Here is a 17437-nt window from a genome sequence, read left to right on the forward strand (position 1 = left end):
ATGATCGCTTAAGTTCGAACCCACTCTTTACTCCTCTCACCACGTGTTAGGTATGTGATGTCATATTTTACAGCCTTTTATTTTGTGACTCCCTTGACTGTTTTTTAAAGAAATACTTATTTTTTTACTTATTTTATGTTTCCTACTTTTCATATATCTCACTTTTTTTCCCCACTCAATTCATTTTAGTGGTTCTTGTAGGACTGGTTTAGTGGCCATGAACCCCTTTACTTTTTATTTGTCTAAGAAGCTCTTTATCTCTTTCTATTCTGAATGATAGCTTTGCTGGATAGAATGTTCTTGGCTGCACATTTTTCCCTTTCAGCACTTTGAATATATCATGCCACTGCCTTCTGGCCTGCAAAGTTTTTGCTAAAAAAATCTGCTGATAGCCATATGGGGTTTACCTGGTGTGTAACTGTCTTTTCTCTTGTTGCTTTTAACATTGTGTATCACTGGGATGCCTGGGTGGCTCAGTTGGCTAAGCATCTGTCTTTGGGTGGGGTCATGATCTCGGGGCCCGGGGGTCGAGCCCCACATCAAGCTCCCTGCTCAGCGGGGAGCCTGCTTCTCCCTCTCCCTCTGCTCTTCCTCCTTGCTTTGTGCTCAGTCTCTTTCTCGGTCTCTCTCTCGGTCTCTCTCCCTCTCTCTCTCGGTCCCTCTCTCCCCCCCCGCCCCCCCCCCGTCTCTCCCCCCTCCCCTCGGTCTCTCCCCCTCCCCCGCCCTCTCTCTCGATCTCGCTCTCTCTCGATCTCTTGATATCTCTCTCTCTCTTGCTCTCTTTCTCTCTCTTGCTCTTTCTCTTGCTCTCTCTCTCTTGCTCTCTCTCGCTTGATCTCTCTCTCTCGATCTCTCTCTCGATCTCTCGATCTCTCTCGATCTCTCTCTCGATCTCTCTCTCCTGCTTGCTCTCTCTCTCTCTCTCTCTCTCTCTCTTTCTCAAATCTTTAAAAAAATGTTCTTTATCACTACTTTTTGCCACTTTAATTACTGTGCATCTTGGTTTGGGTCTACTTGGATTGATGTTTTTTTGTGGGAATCTCTGTACCTCCTAGGTCTGGATATCTGTTTCCTCCCCCAGATTAGGGAAGTTTTTACCTATTTCTTCAAATTTTCTGCCTTCTTTTTTCTTTTCTTCTGGGATCCCTATATTGTGAACGTTATTATACTCGATGGAGTCCCTGCGTTCCCTAAGTCTGTTCTCACTTTGCGTAATTGTTTTTCTCTCAGTTGATTGATTAGCTTTGGTAACTCTGTCTTTCAGGTCATTAATTCATCCTCTGCTTCCTCTAGCCTGCTCTTTATTCCACAAGTGTATTTTTAATTGCAGTTATTGTATTCTTCACCTCTAATAAGTTCTTTTTGTGTTAAGGCTCTCACTGATGTCGTCCAGTGTTGTCTCCAGTCCAGTGAGTATCTTCATGATCATTACTTTAAATTATTTATCAGGTCTATTACTTATCTCTGTTTTGTTTAGGTCTCTTGCTATGATTTCCCCTGTTTTTTCATATGAGACATAATCCTCTGTTGTCTCATTTTTGCCTAACTCTCTGGGTCTGTTTCTGTGTGTTGGAAAGCCAGATACATCTGTTGCTCTTGAAAGCAGTGGGCAGGGCCCACACTTTAAATAACAAGGTCATGTTGGTCCCCTTCACGGGGAGCTCTCCGCTGCCTCCAAGACCAGGCCTGCCTGCATTGCTTCATAAAGTGCATGCAGGTGGGGGCAGGGTGCTGCAAGCTGTTCCTTTGGGTCCTCTTCCACTGGGATCGTGTGGATCGTGTAGCCTCTGTGGAGACTGGAGGCCAGCCAGGGTAGCTCTGGGAAGTATGGAAAGTGAGGTCTTGGTGTCACAAGCTGTAGGTGCCATTCCTTCTCCACAGGGGACACTCAGCCATTGAGGACAATGGCGCTGCCCACGGCTGCTCCATGAAGTGCATCTGGGTAGGGGTGCAGATTTAACAAGGTGCATGTGTCTTCTGAGGGAGGTCGGTGATGTAGTCTTGGCGAGGTTTGGGTGGGCTTCCGAAGGAAGGAAACCACAGCAGCAGGACTGAGGTAGGCCCAGCTGGAGGGGGCAGGGCATGGTGTAAGCAAGTTTAGTAGTGAATGTTGGCTGTTTCCTGAAGTCAGCTTTGTGATTATGCTGGAGGTGGGGTAGGGAAATGGTGCCTGCCAGCTCCTTTGTTTCTGGAGAAGTCCCTCAGGGAACTCTGAGATTAGTAACTAACTTTCCCTCTTGTATATCCCAGAAAAATTTCAAACTGCTGCTTCTAAGCTATATGTCCTCAGGCCGTCTGTTCTGCTCTCTCTTTAAGGGTGAGGACTCAGCTTCCTATAGCCCTCTGGTCTCTCCCTGAGCAGCCTGCTGATTCTTAATGTTCCAGGCTTTAAGTTCTGCTGGTTGTAAGAACTCACAAAATCAGCCCCTCTGATTTTCAAAGCCAAATGCTATGGGGATTAGTCTTCCCCATGCAGGCTCCTTGGTGTGCTGGTCTGTTTCTTGCTCCTCTCGTGTGCTTACAGCTCCCTCCCTTCTGTATCCAGAATCTCTGTGTTTAGCTCTCCACCATGTCTCTGCCCTTCCTGCCCTCTTTAATGTGATCTCTTCTTCACATTCAGTTGTGGAGTTTGCGGTGCTAGTCTTCAAGCACTTTCTGGGTTATTTGCCCTGACGCGAGGGTTATTTATCTAGTAGGGTCTGTGGGATGACGTGAGTTTAGGGTCCTCCTACTCTACCATCTTCCCTGGAAATCTTGCTCTATTTAATTTTTAATTCACCTGGTGTGTGATTTCAACTGTCAGTAGCATGGGGCCTTACATGTCTATGTTGGAAATTATCTACTTGTGACTTATGAAAGAAAGAAGGGTACCAGTGGGAAATACGTGGCATAGATGTTAGGAGTATGTTTTTAGAGTTACATATACTTTCAGATTAGCTCCATCATTCATTGGGAGAATGATATCGGGCAAATAACCTAGTCTCTCTGAGACTCAGTTTTTCTTTGTGTAAAAGGGGAGAATACAAATACTGGCTTATAGTGTTGGAATTCTTCTTTGAATAAAGCTCGGGGTCTCGTTTCCTGTATGCAGAATGGGAATATTTATTGGCTGCCTACCGTGTACTATATATGATGGTGATTGTTGGGCTACAGAAAGGAAAGATACTACTGGTCAAACCTCATCCCTGGTGTGGTGGGTAATATTAGAAGACCAAAAGGGGGTGTTAAATATTAAGTTGGGAGCGTATATAAGCTATTGTGCTGCGGAAGGTGGGATGGTGTGACGGCAATGAGGAGCGTTGTCAAGGATGGATGCTAGGGGAGCTAGCACGTTAGCCACTAGTTGGGGCTCCAAGGGCAAGTATGAATGGGAAGGGTATTCTAGATAGAGGAACTAACCTATACAAAGATGAAGCACGAGAAGATATTCTCATTTAGGGGAACTAGTAGTGAGTATGATGGGATCCAGGAATGTAGAACTGTGAACATCAAGGAATAAGCTGAAGGAGATAGCGGGTGTTGCTAGATCCAAAAGGGCTGGGTGTGCCTTGTTAGGAGTTGACTTTATCTGGAAGACAGAGGGAAGGCTGCCTAACCTAGTTTGGCCTTTAAGGAGATTACCTAAGCAATGGAGTGAAACATGAATTGAAGTGGAAGCTGGTGAGCCCAGAAATCCTGAGAATGTAGTTTCAGTAATCCAGGGAAGAAATGATGCAGACTTGTGCTAAGGTGGATGCAAAAGGGAAAGAGGACTGTCAGGAGTTTAGGAAGTGAAAAAGGAAGCATCTAGAAATAGCTTTCATTGTTTATGTTGGGTGCCTGGATGTGTTGTGGTGAATGCGGGAAGAGGTAACTTTTGAGATGGGTGGGTAAAACGAGTTTAAAGTTAGAAACTGCTTCCTATTCTTCTGTAAAATGGGGTATGATAAAAGGAATAACTTCTGGGGTTATGAAGATTAAATGAGTGGAAACATGTATTTTGAACTTAAAGTATTATTCTGTAAGGGCTATATGTTGACCTGTAAAAACAATAGTAATGTGATTACTCTTGGCATTGCTAGGTAGAGGTGCCAGAAGGATGCCAAGCGGGCAGGTAAAGAAAGAAGCTAAATGCATGGGAAACGCAGGAGAGTGCTGGCTAGGGCACGTCAACTGCAGATAGAACAGGGTGTAGGTGGCGGCTGAAACAGTGGACAAGATCACCTAGGGAGAGCATATTGTAAGGAAAGGCCAGGGTCAAGTTTAGGACCCTTGGGACAACTAACATTGAGACGGATCCAGAGGAGGAATAACCAGATAGAAGGAAAACCAAGAACATGCTGTGTTGGAGAAATCAAAGAAAGATGGCGTCATCAGCATCAGATGCTGTAGGAAGGGCTACAGGGAACAGATTGAAAGCTGTAGCTTGACATTAGCTTGTGGCTCCGGTCATCTTGGGAATAGTTCCACTGATGGACACAAAAGACCGATCATGATGGACTGAAGAGTGAACTTTGGAGAGGTTTAATTCCTTCATACTAAAAATGAAAATTAAATATCCATCTGGCCTATCTGCATAGACAGAAATTGTTGCATTGACATAGCGCTACCGGAAGTGGTATGAGGAAGGTGTGATCTGGATTAAAATCTCAACTATTTTTTCGCAGGGCTCTGCTTCAAAAACTGCAGCCACATCAGGTAGGAATGTATCCAAGCCTGACTCCTCCAATTTGAGGAAAACACCTGGTTCAAAAGCCAAAGCGGGGCCTTCTGTTTCCTGTTTGAGGCGGAACAGTGACAGTAGAAATCTCAATTCTGATCGGGCCGTATCTCCACAGAGGATCAGGCGTGTGTCCAGTTCTGGTAAGAGTAAAAGAAATCAGTTGTGCCGTACAGCAGTTTGTGAATTATTTGGATGTCAAGTTAGGTCAGAAAGCAGAAAGACAGGTTTTGGTTGTAAAACTAACACATTCGTCACTACAACATTTAGGTTTTTGTGGATCAGCATGTTACATAGGAAAGGTAGAAAAAGAAGTCACAGACACAGCTCTGATCTTTGAGTAACATAAAGGCTGGTTGGACAAAGATAGGTGCATAAAGCAACTTCTAAGTTCTTAAGAAAAATAAACAATGGGTGTCTGTTATATACAAATAATTTCAAAATTAGAATTTTTAAAAATGTTTAAGTACTTAATAATACTCAAGCGTTATGTACTAGACTCATGGTGGGCCCTCACAGTGTGGAAGGAGATTAGTTTTTCCTTGAGTTTTACTGAAAGATGTATTATAACTTTTCAGGGATGTAAGAGTGACTAAGAAGTTAAACTTTGCTAAGATGAACTTTTATTTTTGTTGGTTTATATTTTAGAAGTAGTAGTTTCAAAGTCCTGTTAGGTTTATGAAATTTGAGTGCTCTAAGAGTAGCTGTTAAGTGTCTTACTAAAAATTTGGCAGATGGACAGACCTCTCTGGGTTACAGATCAGAACAGGAAATGGAAAAGTCAGCCTGTTTCGCAGAGACTAAGACAAAAACACTGCTAGCCATTCCAGTCGACTGAGAACACTCTGTGGGGAACACCCTTTATTTTAACAGGTACAACCTTGTGCAAATTAAAGGCATGCCCAATCAATTTAGAAGTAAGTTCCCTTATAAAAATAGTGACTACCATTGAATGGTCTGGAAAAAAAAAAGTATCTCTAGAGTGATGTGTCAACACATGTGAGAACATTTAGCCGCAACTAACAAAACCAAGCAGATCCCAGAGGATCTGGTTACTTCTCTACACCTTGATAGTTTCGGGTTTTATTTTCTAATTCTATTTTGAGGCCTCCTGCGTGAGAAGCCTGTCATGAGCAGACGTGTTTCAGGGATGATTTATTTAGATTCAGGCCTAGCATTAAGATCCTGAGGTTCTGAGGAGCAAAGCCAGGACGCAGTATGGGTGGAGAAAGAGGGATCTGCAGCACATTCCATTCCCATCCCTGGAGGAGCTGAGTGGGAAGAAAGAATTCGCTCCAAGTCGTCTTCATTGGGGAGAAAACCAGAAGAGGAGCAATGATCCTGGCTTTAGATATTGCCACAGTTAGGGAGTTGAGGCATAAGTGCGATCAAAGCTTTGGTTCTCAGTGTTGACAACAGGGTAAGGGGCGTGGTAGTTGCCGGATGATGGGGCGCTCCCTTCCTGTTGGGGTGTTAGGAGCACCTGCGGCTCGGTGGCGCCATAGAGCTATGGCCGCGGGCACCATGGCGTCTGGGTTAGGAGCCCTGCGTTCTGGTAATGCTCTGGCACCAATGAGCTGCGCACCCTGGGCTGCTTGTTTACCCACCCTGGGCCGCAGCCTTGCGTTGTGAAATGTGAGGGTTTGAGAATGTAAGGACCTGTGAACTTTTACAGTCCTTATCTTTCCAGGGGCAGGTTGGGGGCTTGCCTACCTTTCTGAGCAGTGGCTACTGCTAGTCAGATTCTCTGGACCGCAGGATGCTCAAAACCCAGAAAACCTGAAGGGCGCATACTCTCAGGAGACTAGGCCTGTACCCAGGGGGTGCAGTGGTCCCCGGCTCCCTGGGGCTCTGTTCTCAACGATTTCACTTAGCTGTTGTCAGTCGTGGTACAGGGGCGGATGGTCCTCCTTCCGATGCATTGTTACAAAGCCAGGAGTAGCCTCACACTAGATCGTAATGCCTAGATCATTCACCTCAATCCATCTCCTCTGAGTGTAGGCATTTTATCACCTCACATCGTCGTAGGAAGAGGGGTGAAGGTATTTTGAGGCAGACCACGTTCATATAACTTTTATTATAGTGTATTGTTATAATTGTCTTATTGTTGACCTCTTTCTGTGCCTCATTTATAAATTAAACTCGATCATAGGTATATATGTACAGGAAAAAAGCGGTACACATAGGGTTTGGTACGATCTGTAGTTTCAGGCATCCACTGGAGGCCTTGAAACGTATCCCCTGCGGATGGGAGGTTGGGGGGGGCAACTGTATTTTCAAAAATGTGATTCTTTTATGTAGTTGATCAGTTCCACCAAAGAGTTAAGCATTTTTAAAGTCCCTTTTCTGTGTACTATAGAATATCCTGCCTTAAGAGAAAAGTATGTCTGTTTACTCTTCATGAAAAGACAAGGACATTTATTGAGCTTTTATTAACCTGTATAAAGAAACTTGATAACCAAGTTATGTGTTCAGAGTTTTCAATCTGAGTTAAAAACTAAGTTTTCTTTTACCTGGTGGTCTTCTGTATAGAAATGGAAAAAAAAATTAACCAGAAACTTCATGGATTCACATTTGAGTTTTTATTTGAACTGTTGGAAGACTAACTTGACTATGCTGTATTAAAAAAACACACACACAAAAAAAAACAAAAAACAGCAACTAGCTTGTTTGGATGCTCACAATAAATCGAAAAGTGTTTGTTGTGGGGGACAGGAAATTCAATCACCACAGAGTTAAAAGTAGAGCAGAAGATCAAGGAGCAAAAACAATGTGCCCTCAGATCCCGGAGAGTGTGTTGCCATTTACCGTACAATGTGGTGTTTGTGCATTAGAAAATTGAAACCAAATGGACATCCTCTGTACTCTGTATACCAGGTTACTCTCCTGAAAGGTGAGCAGCAGGAATGTTCCAGCGGACAGGGGTTTTCAATAAATCCTTTCAGAGAACGAAGTAGAAAACCAGATCTGGACTTGAAATAGCCCTTTTCTTGAAGCTTCGCCCTGAGTATGAGAAAGAATTGTGATTCAGCCCAGTGGAGCTCTTGCATTGTCCTTATCAAAATCTGGAAATGGTAATGTACAGCATGACCATAGCTACCGCTGCTGTATGATCTCTATGACAGTTAAGAGAGTAAGTCCTCACAGTCCTCATCCCGAGGAAAAAAATGTTTTTGCTCTTTATTGTGCCTATATGAGATGATGGATGCCGATTAAACTTTGGCCACCACTGCACAGTATATATAAGTCAAGCCATTGTGCTGTACTCCTTAAACTTACACAGCGGGTATGCCAAACAGACCTCAATAAAACTGGAAAAATAACTTTAAAAAAAACCAGGAAATTTGTATGAAATCAGATTATGACTGATGACAACAAACCAGATTCAAAGTATCTTTGTTTAGAGTATGTGTGTGTTTTAACCACTCCAATTAAATAAGATGCGCTGGTGAGGAAAAGTAGGATAATAGTAATTATAATGCCAGTGATAGCAGCGCACCCTTACAAAATGCTTACCAAGTTTTAGGCTCCGTCTTAATCATTGCATAAGCGCATTTAATCCTCACAGTAGTTTTCTAAGGCTTATCCTCATTTTACAGGAAAACATTACATAGAAATTAAGTAATTTGTCAAGGTTACGTGGCTAGCAAGTGGCAAAGGTAGGATTCCGACCAGGCGGCAGGGCTCTGGAGCCCATTCCCTTAGCCTTCTCATTATCGGTCTGAAGAACTACTCTTGGGGCACTTGGGTGGCTCAGTCGGTTAAGTGTCTGCCTTCAGCTCAGGTCATGATCTCGGGGTCCTGGGATGGAGCCCCGCGTCAGGCTCCCTGCCCAGCGTGGAGTCTGCTTCTCCCCCGGCCTCTCTCTCTGCCCCTCCCCTCTGCCTGTGCATGGGTGCTCGCTCTCTCTCTCTCAAATAAATCTTAAAAAAAAGAAACAACCCTACTCTTAGTATGACTATGAGTTTTGGAAAATTAAAATTCTCACACTCAGCTGAGTGGTTTAGAAATTGTTGTTTCTCTTTTCAGGCCCTTGGCTTAAAGTTCTCTGTCAATTTACCATCATTTAAAAGATGTTGTTATATGGCTACTGCAAATTCTGCTGAGTAAATCACTGCATAGTTAAATACTTCATGATTCACTCAGGCCTCTTCAGACCTATCTGCCACCCTCTTCTGAAGGCGATACCAGTTCTTATCAGGTTTTAGATTATAAATGTGTGTTTTCCTTCGTACAAAGCTGTAATTGCCCTTCCGGTGACCAGGCTGAGCAAGGTAGGATTCCGGAAGTAGGCAGAATACACTCCCTGCCCTGCGGATCGTGTAACCTACCTGGGGAGGGCAATGCACGTTTATGGCGCAACCACAGAGCCGCACAAAAAGGGTGTGTAAAGGGTGTGGAAGAGGCCCCGAAGTGCTTTAGGACTCTGGGGAAAAAGAAGAATGTTCAGGGGTTGGTCTGATTATACCAGAACCTGAAGAAAGGCCTCATGAAAGAAATAGTCTTTCGTTTTTCTTCTGGAGAAAGAAAAATAACATTTCAAAAGGATAAACCTTTGCTTTAATTCAGTTTACTGTGGGTTAATAAAATAAATGCCTCTCAAACCAGGAGTACATCCCAAACTTGTAATGACTTGTCTAGCATTATAGGTTGCTGAGCTTTCTTGCTAAGCTGTTTTTTCCATAGTTGTTTTTTGTAAACAAATTTTGTCTATTTAGTGTTAAAGGGAATTTAAAATCATTTCAATTCACTGTTACATCCTTTTAGTCTTTTCTAGGTGAGAGTTTGAGAGAAATAGCTAGCAGAATTATGAGAAGGATACTCGCTATAAATTCTTAAAAACTAGAAATTATCCCCAATAACTTATTCTAAAAGCTAACTTTAATGTGTTGGTTTTGATGCTCCTATATTTGCATTTAATTAAAACACTTTTTAAAGAAGGTATCTCAAGTTTTGTTGGCATAACGATAATAGTCATAGGAGTGTTTTTGAGCACTGATGATGTGCTATGCTCTGTTCTAAGATTTTTAAATGCCTTATTTCATTTCCTCTCACAACTCATGAGGTGCATAGACGGGTATACTCATCCCACTTCTGCAGATGAGGAATTTGAAGTTTCGAAACCTTCAGTAACTCGCACAAAGTGACACAGTTCATAATTGGTGGAGACAGAAAACAGAACAGGCAGTCTCTATGCTCTTAGCCTCTATAAATATACCCAGGAGCCCAGCACACTGACTTCCTCACCTAACAAGTGTCTAGTGAGTGCCTGCCTGTTCTGGGAATGAAGACAGGTACAAAACAGACACACGCTTGCCCTCGCGGAGCTTGAATTCTAGTCAGGCACATCAGAAAATTAAGTAAATAAAATGTTTAGAATGTAAGATGATAAATGCTGAGGAAGAAAGGTGGTGAAGGGAGTTAGATCTTAATATCAGGTGGTTGAGAAAGGCCTCGCTGAGCAGGTGAGAAATGAGCCAGTGCCTGAAGGCTCAGAAGGAGGGAGCCATTAGGACATCAGATGCCAGGCCTTCCCAGGCAGAGCAAACCGTGAGTGCAACGATGGAGGTGAGGCAGCGTGGAGGGGGGTGCTTGAGGGACAGGGAGCTGCCTGGTGGTGCGGTGGGGGACCAGGGAGTAGGGATGAGGCCAACCAAGTGGGGTCTTACAGGCACCTGGGAGACAAGTGTCTTCTCTTTTACTCCTTCCTGACATGACCACTGTGTGTTCTCGATCATTTCCCAGGCATTCCACTCAGTTCTCACTTGGCAAGTAATTCTGGAGAAGATTATTTTATAGAATGACCCATGCATGAGGCTTCATAGGTCACTGTGCACTTTTCTCTTACTTTATGAATTCAAGAAAAGTTTTGAGAGCCAGCTATGGGCCAGGCACGCCACTAGATTCAGAGAATGTAAACATGATGAAATAATAGGTCCTTGTCGTGATCTCACTCATTGGAGGCTGAGCTGGAAAGGGGTGGTGAAGCACATCATTTGAATGTAAATTCTTCATTCTTCAAACTGCAGCTAACCTGTCCTGGCCTCTGTGACATTTTGCGTTTATTATGCTGTACTCTGATTATTTTTGTGCATGTCTGTCTCCTGAATTGTGAGGTCCATAAAGAGAGTCCAGGTCTTGGTTATTTTTATGTTTTTCGGGTCTCAGCTCAGTGTACCTGTTACACAACAGGTGTTTAAAAATGTTGTCTGGCCTGATTTGAATGGAGACTTCTGTGAAGTACTGTGTCCAGAGCGCAGAGAACACCCCTGACTGGGCCTAAGGGCAGACTGGAGAAGAGCGATGACATTTGAACTGGCCTTGGAATGTGCCTGTAGAAGTTTGCCAGACCTGGAGAGTTGCTGGCATTCCCAAGGGTGCAAATGGAGAGTTATGACAGGGTATGGTGCATGTGGAAACACTGAGGGCAGGTCGGCATGCCTCGAGCAGACCCAGTGTTGGGGTAAGTGCTGGATGGGCCCCCACGGTGGTTGAGGTAGATCTGCTCTTTTGTAGTCGAGATACAGACTTGTAAGAGTTGTACCAGTATGTGGGAAGAGGAAGCAGAGTGAAAATATTAAAAATGTTTTGGAGGAAGAGCGTCTGGTCAGCTTCTGTTGGCGGCGAACAGTCTCATGTGTCTCCTCAGTTTGCTTGTTGGGTGGCCATGAAGCAAGACAGAGAAATAGAGTAGTAAGCAGAGGTTCTCAGGAGATGGATGGGTGTAGTTGGGGGCATGCTGAATTTGAAGAGACCAAGAAGCCCCTCAAAGGGTGTGTGGTTGTTTGAGGTTTAAGACAGTCAGAATGTGTAGAGGGTAAGGAAGCCTGTAGGAAAAGAGCTGATAAAGATCAAAGCAGCGGGGATGGCTGGCGATTAGCTCACGGACACAGCGGAATGCACCCATTGCACAGACAAGGAAGTCTGAGAAATAAAGGAGATGCAGGAGTGTGTCCGTAGGGACCCATTCGGAGGTGGGATAAGGAATTTTGAGAGTCAGATGTCAGAGTAGCGGCTGTGGGTAATGGGCTGGGCAGCTTCTTCCTTTGTATCTGCCAGCTCACTTTTCTGAGGCTAGGTGGTGTCTCTGAAGTAAGTTTGTGCAAAATCCGTTCATTTGCTTATTTTTGGAACCTTAGAGAAGGACATAAACTTAAAACGATGATCAGTTTTGAGTCTCAGTGACCTCATTGCTCAGAGTAGCTCTGCTGCTGAACTTTGGCTTCTCATGAGCCCGGACGCTCACCAGGTGCCTTTTCCCACTGTGCTTAGGAGCCCTGTGAGTTCGAGGGGAGCTCCTTCACCACCAGATAAATGAATCTGTTGACAACCTATGAAGACCCTTGTTCATCTTTGTGTGGTAGCTGGGGAAAGGATGCAACCCTTCTAAGTCTTGAATTTATTATACCTTTAGTTGCGGGACACGTGTTCCCAGGCCCGTGACTGTGGAAGTTAATTTTGTCTCCACATGAAGCAGGACACATCTTTCAAACACACTTGCAGAGGCAGGTACGGACAGTATCACCACGAACACTGGGCTTCTGTGCAATTCAAGTCCTTGTGAGAACCTTGCTTTATGGGATGTTCTTGTTTCTCTGTCAAATTACCACCCTCTTAATACTTGCTGTGTTTTTGTTGTGACTCACCTGTACTACTGTGACTTTATTTCCACATTTCCTCTTGAGTTTAAGCAAATGGTGCTGGTTACACGGAGTTGTTTCTTGTGCCCTCCGAATACAACCTCGTCTTGGCGAACTCAAGGATGTGGATTCTCAAAGTCACATCTGGCGGTACATGAATGTAGAGGGTTACCGAAATTCTGTGTTCTGGAAGATAATTCATGCACGTGACAGTTTGGGAGTGTATACTGTGCAAGACATACTGAGGACCCAGAGGAATTGTGGGATGAGTAAGACATGGTGCTTGCCCTCAGCCATTACCCTCAACTAGGAGAGGTAATGAGTTCATCCCTCATCACAGGTGTCCTTAGGATACTTTAAAGAAAAAAAAAAACTGTAGGATCTCAGAAGAGGGTAAGATTACCAATACCAAAGTTTGCCGAAACTCTTTTTTGCTAGAATATAGGTAATTCTATAGTATGACCAAGGTACACCCTTACAAATGTCAGTACCAGTCTTGGTTTAGTGTTGATGCTTTCTGCTATTTTAATTTTTTCCATCAAGACCGCAGAACTACAACTAAGAAGAATACATCTGGGTTGAAATAATTTTTAGGACTTAGCTGATACACTAGGAAGTAGGAATGAAGGGACAGTTAGGGTTCAGAGTATGGAATATAGAGATTGAAGAGTGAGTCAGTAAAGGTAATTGGAAATACAGAAGAGGGTGGTGGGCATTAGGACCCAATCCATTGGTGTTCTGGCAGTCAAGGGGCAGATGAAGTCCAGACAGAGCCAGGTCTGTCAGTGTCAGGAAAGGAAAGGGAGAGGCATGGTCTCAGGCAAGGTAAACCTTATTTTACCCCTCTGGGATCTTGAAATTAACCAGTTAATTTGGAAGGCGCATCAGGTTTCTGCTGCCCCCTTTCCAGTAGGCTATTTTTTAAAAAAAGATTTAATTTATTTATTTTTGAAAGAGCGTACATATGCGAGTGTGGGAAAGCGTGGGGGAGGGGCAAAGAGAAAGGGGGAGAGAGAGTCCCAAGCAGACTCCCTGCTGAGTGTGGAACCCCACCTGGAGCTTGATCCCAGGACCTCGAGATCCTGACCTGAGCCAAAACCAACAGTAGGACAGTTAACTGACGGCGCCACCCAGGTGCTGCCTGCCCCCAGGAGGCTATTTTGAAAATATGACCCTTTCAGTAAAAAGTAGGAAAGAAAAAAAAATTCCCCTAATCTCATCAATGTCAAATAGTTTTTAACTTCATAATTAATAACTATTCAATGCCTTTTCTTTTTGCATTTTCTCATGTATGTGTGCTTAAATATATTTAATGGAGACAAACAGTTCCTACTGTTTCAGAAACCCCACACCTAACAGGCACTTAATGAGTTGATTGAATTTCCTGTTTCATTTAAAAGGTGTGGTGCCTACTTTCCTAGATTCTTACGTTCTTATTCTTTATATGATTTTCAATGACCTTATAATATTTCATCATCAAAACGTGCTGCCATATATTTCTTCAGACTTCTTTGAACATTAGGGGGTGTGTGTGTGTGTGTGTGTGTGTGTGTGTGTGTGTGGTGTGTTTTAAGATTTCTTTTAGAGAGCAAGAGAGTTAAGTGTGAGTGGGAAGGGCAGAAGGAGAGAGAATCTCAAGCTGACTCCATGCTGAGCACAGAGCCTGATGCAGGGCTCGATCTCCCGATCCTGAGATCACGACCTGAGCCAAAACCAAGAGTCAGACTCAACTGACCGCACCACCCAGGCGCCCCTTTGTTTTGTTTTTATAGTGTGTGAAAATTCTACACTGAAGAGCTTTGTACTTAAATAAGAGAGCTGGTCAGATAAATTCCTTGGATACATTCCTTTAGATGGAATCAGAGGGTGTGAGCATTTTTAAGACTTTTGATACATGTTGCCAAATTGCCCTTCAGAAACAGCATTCAAGTCGGAGCTCCTCCTCTGAGTGTGCAAAGGTGTTTTCCAACAGCCTTGCCAGTATTTTGACATTACTAACACTCTTCCCAAATATTTAATGTTGCAGAAAGTGCAAAACGGTATCTTATTTTAATCGGCATATGCTTGGCACTCAAATCTTTATTGAATAAGTATAGACTCGGGGATCAAAGTGCCGAGGTACAGAAGTGGATACAAGATCTAAACATGCCCTCCTTCAAGTTACAATCTGGTGGGAGAGACCGGTAATACAGAAGTAGAAGTATATAATAGGATGCTTGATCATTTAAAGTACTAAAGAGGGGAAAATACTAATGCAGAGAAGGGGGAATATGAAACGTTGGGGGTTGTTTTGGGAGAGAGAGAAAGAGAGAAATTTTGGTTAGTGGGACCAGGGAAAGGCAGCTTTTGAGTAAAGGCGAGAGGGCGTCAGTCACAGGAGTGTCTGGGGGAAAACCGTGCCAGGCAGAGTGGAGGAGAGCAAGTGGAACGACCCTGAGGTGGGGCTTTACTGCTGTGCTCTAGGAAAGCAAGGACTGAGGTGAGGAAAAGTTCAAACAGTGAGGTTTCACAGGTAGCAGAGAACCAGATCATGTACAGTCTTGAAAATCCTAAGGATTTTTGGCTTTTAACTAAAGTTAAGACTAAATTTTAAAAAGGTTAACTTTTTTAACATTTAACTAAATTTTTGACAGGGTTGCTTGGATACCTTTGTAGAGAATACATTGAATGGGGGTGAGGGCTGGTTCAGGGAGACCGGTGAGGAAGCATTGCTATAATCATGGCGAGAGATTGTGACTTCTTGGGCTGGGGTTGTGGTAGTGAAGAGAAGTCAGGTTCTAGATAGGCGTGTTAAAAGTGAGGTTGACAGGATTTGCTTAGATGCAGAGTCAGAGATGACTCTGTGCACTTTGTGGGTGAACAATGGAGGGATAATGTTGCCTTCCACTGAGATGGGGATAGATGGTCGTGGCACAGATGTTAGAAGATGGATATCAGGAACTAAGCTATAGAGATATTAAGTTGAAATGAATAACTTGTAAGTGAAGATGTTGAGTGGAAAGTAGGAGACACAAGTCTAGAGTCCATAGAAGTCTGGTCTATGGATACAGATTTGGGATTCATCAATATTTAGATGGTATTTAAAGCCACTAGACTGGATAAGACCACCAAGAGAGTATGCAGAAGACAACAGGTCAAGGGCACCACTGGGGAACTCCCTAGAGTACTCCAAAATACCCCTGGGGTACTCCTAAATTTTACAGGGCTAGGGAGATGAGGAAGAAACACACAGGAGACCAAAAAGAAACAGCCAGGAAGGCAGGAGGGAAGTCAGTCAAGAGTGTTGTTCTGGAAGCCAAGTAAAGAAAACCTTTCAAGGAGGAAGGAGGAATCAATTGCATCAGATGCTGAGAGAGAACATGGTAGTTAAGAATGCCATTGGGTTTAAACCAGTGGTTGTGTGTTTGTTTAATAGGAAGTCTAGAGGTGGTAGGTCTAGGTTTGGTGATTCAATAATGTCATCTTTCTGTCTTTCCACTCTTCCTGACTCAGCATGTTGTTTTGACAGTGACTTTTCAGTTGAAATGTGGTTGCTAGGAGTTCCAAGTGCCAAATCCTCCTGCTACTGTGTAAGAGGCTGAAGGTGAGGGACAGCATCCCAGAGATGAGGCCTTCTCCTGGCATGGGTGTCTGTCTTTATCGGGGAGGAAACGTCCTATTCAGCATCTTACCCCCTAGCACTCGTGTCTTTAAGTCTTATTGACGCAGACCAAGTTGCCTGGTCACTCCAACTTGAAGAAAGATTGGGAATGCAAGTATTAGGCTTTTTAAATCTTCCTATAGCATGTGAGCAATGGAAATGGGGATTAGGGATGACAGCTAGGGAGCCAGGAAAGACGCTAGACACAATAAGTTTAAACATTTTTAAAAATTGTATTGACTATTTTTATTTACTGTTAGAGCTTTCGCTCCCTTACATTTTGAGGCATATGATTCTTTGTTGATTTGATATTGTTCATTGTCCTTTGTCTTGTGTTTTATTATTTGCCTTTTTATTTTTTTGGGGGGGGATTTTTTAATTTTTCCATTCTTATCTGGTCAAATACATGTTTTCCTTTAATTTTTCCTGTGTTTTCATGCTGAAGACCTTCTCTATTGAAAGAGTTATGGTTAATTTGTATGGTTTTGTTCTAAACCCTTTATAATCCAATTTTATTTTTTTGTGGTGTGTGTGTGTGTGTGTGTGTGTGTATGGTAAGACTAGTGGCTAATACTTAGGTCACTTACGATGTGCCAGGTATTATTCTAAGCATTTTAAAAATAAAAACTTATTTAATCTTTAAAAGAGACATAAGGTGAATATCCCTATAATCTTGCGCATTGTTTCATATGAGAAGTATAGGCACAGAGAGGCAAAGTAAGCTGCTCACAGCCAGTGTGTGCTGGAGCTGGGTTTAAAACCTCGGCAGGCCGGCTCCGGATTGTCCACTTTTGATCACTACATCATACATACTGCTTCTCAAATGTTATTTTATTTTTTGAATTTGGTTATTTTAATACCACAAATGAATGTCTTATCTGAGAAAATCTCCCTTATCCTATTCTAAATTCTTATATTTCTAATATTTATATACCAGTTTATTAATCTGTCAATATAGTTTTATGCCAATAATAGACTATTTTTATTTTTTAATATCCTATAATAGCTAATAGCACAACTTCCTTTTTTTTTTTTTTTTTTAAAGGTTTTATTTATTTATTTGACAGAGGGGGAGACAGCCAGCAAGAGAGGGAACACAAGCAGGGGGAGTGGGAGAGGAAGAAGCAGGCTCCCAGCGGAGGAGCCTGATGCGGGGCTCGATCCCAGCACTCTGGGATCACGCCCTGAGCCGAAGGCAGACGCTTAACGACGGAGCCACCCAGGCGCCCCACAACTTCCTTTTTTTAAATGTGATAAATATGTTATATAAAATTTACCATTTTAACCATTTTTTAAGCGCATGTTCAGTGGTATAAAATAGATTCCTTTCGTTGTACAAGAGTCACCATCATCCCATTTCCAGAACTTTTTATTTTCTCCACCTGAACCTCTTGATCCATGAAACACTAGCTTCCCACTCTCCATCCACCCAGCCCCCTGGCAACCACCATTCTACCA

General features: G+C 43.2%; 1 protein-coding gene across 5 annotated transcripts in view; it reads left to right on the top strand.

Moving 5' to 3' along the window:
• The window catches only part of MTUS1 (microtubule associated scaffold protein 1), a 164884-nt gene that overhangs the window by 62126 nt on the left and 85321 nt on the right, over positions 1–17437 (top strand). For all 5 annotated transcript variants that reach the window (XM_045779258.2, XM_045779257.2, XM_045779259.2 and 2 more), the window contains exon 3: positions 4647–4842. In XM_045779258.2, the coding sequence (XP_045635214.2) occupies positions 4647–4842 (196 nt within the window). The remainder of the gene's footprint in view (positions 1–4646; positions 4843–17437) is intronic.

This window comes from Ursus americanus, chromosome 27 (genome assembly GCF_024610735.1).
Source record: "Ursus americanus isolate L20-20 chromosome 27, mUrsAme1.1.p, whole genome shotgun sequence".
In the NCBI taxonomy this organism is placed as follows: Eukaryota; Metazoa; Chordata; class Mammalia; order Carnivora; family Ursidae; genus Ursus; species Ursus americanus.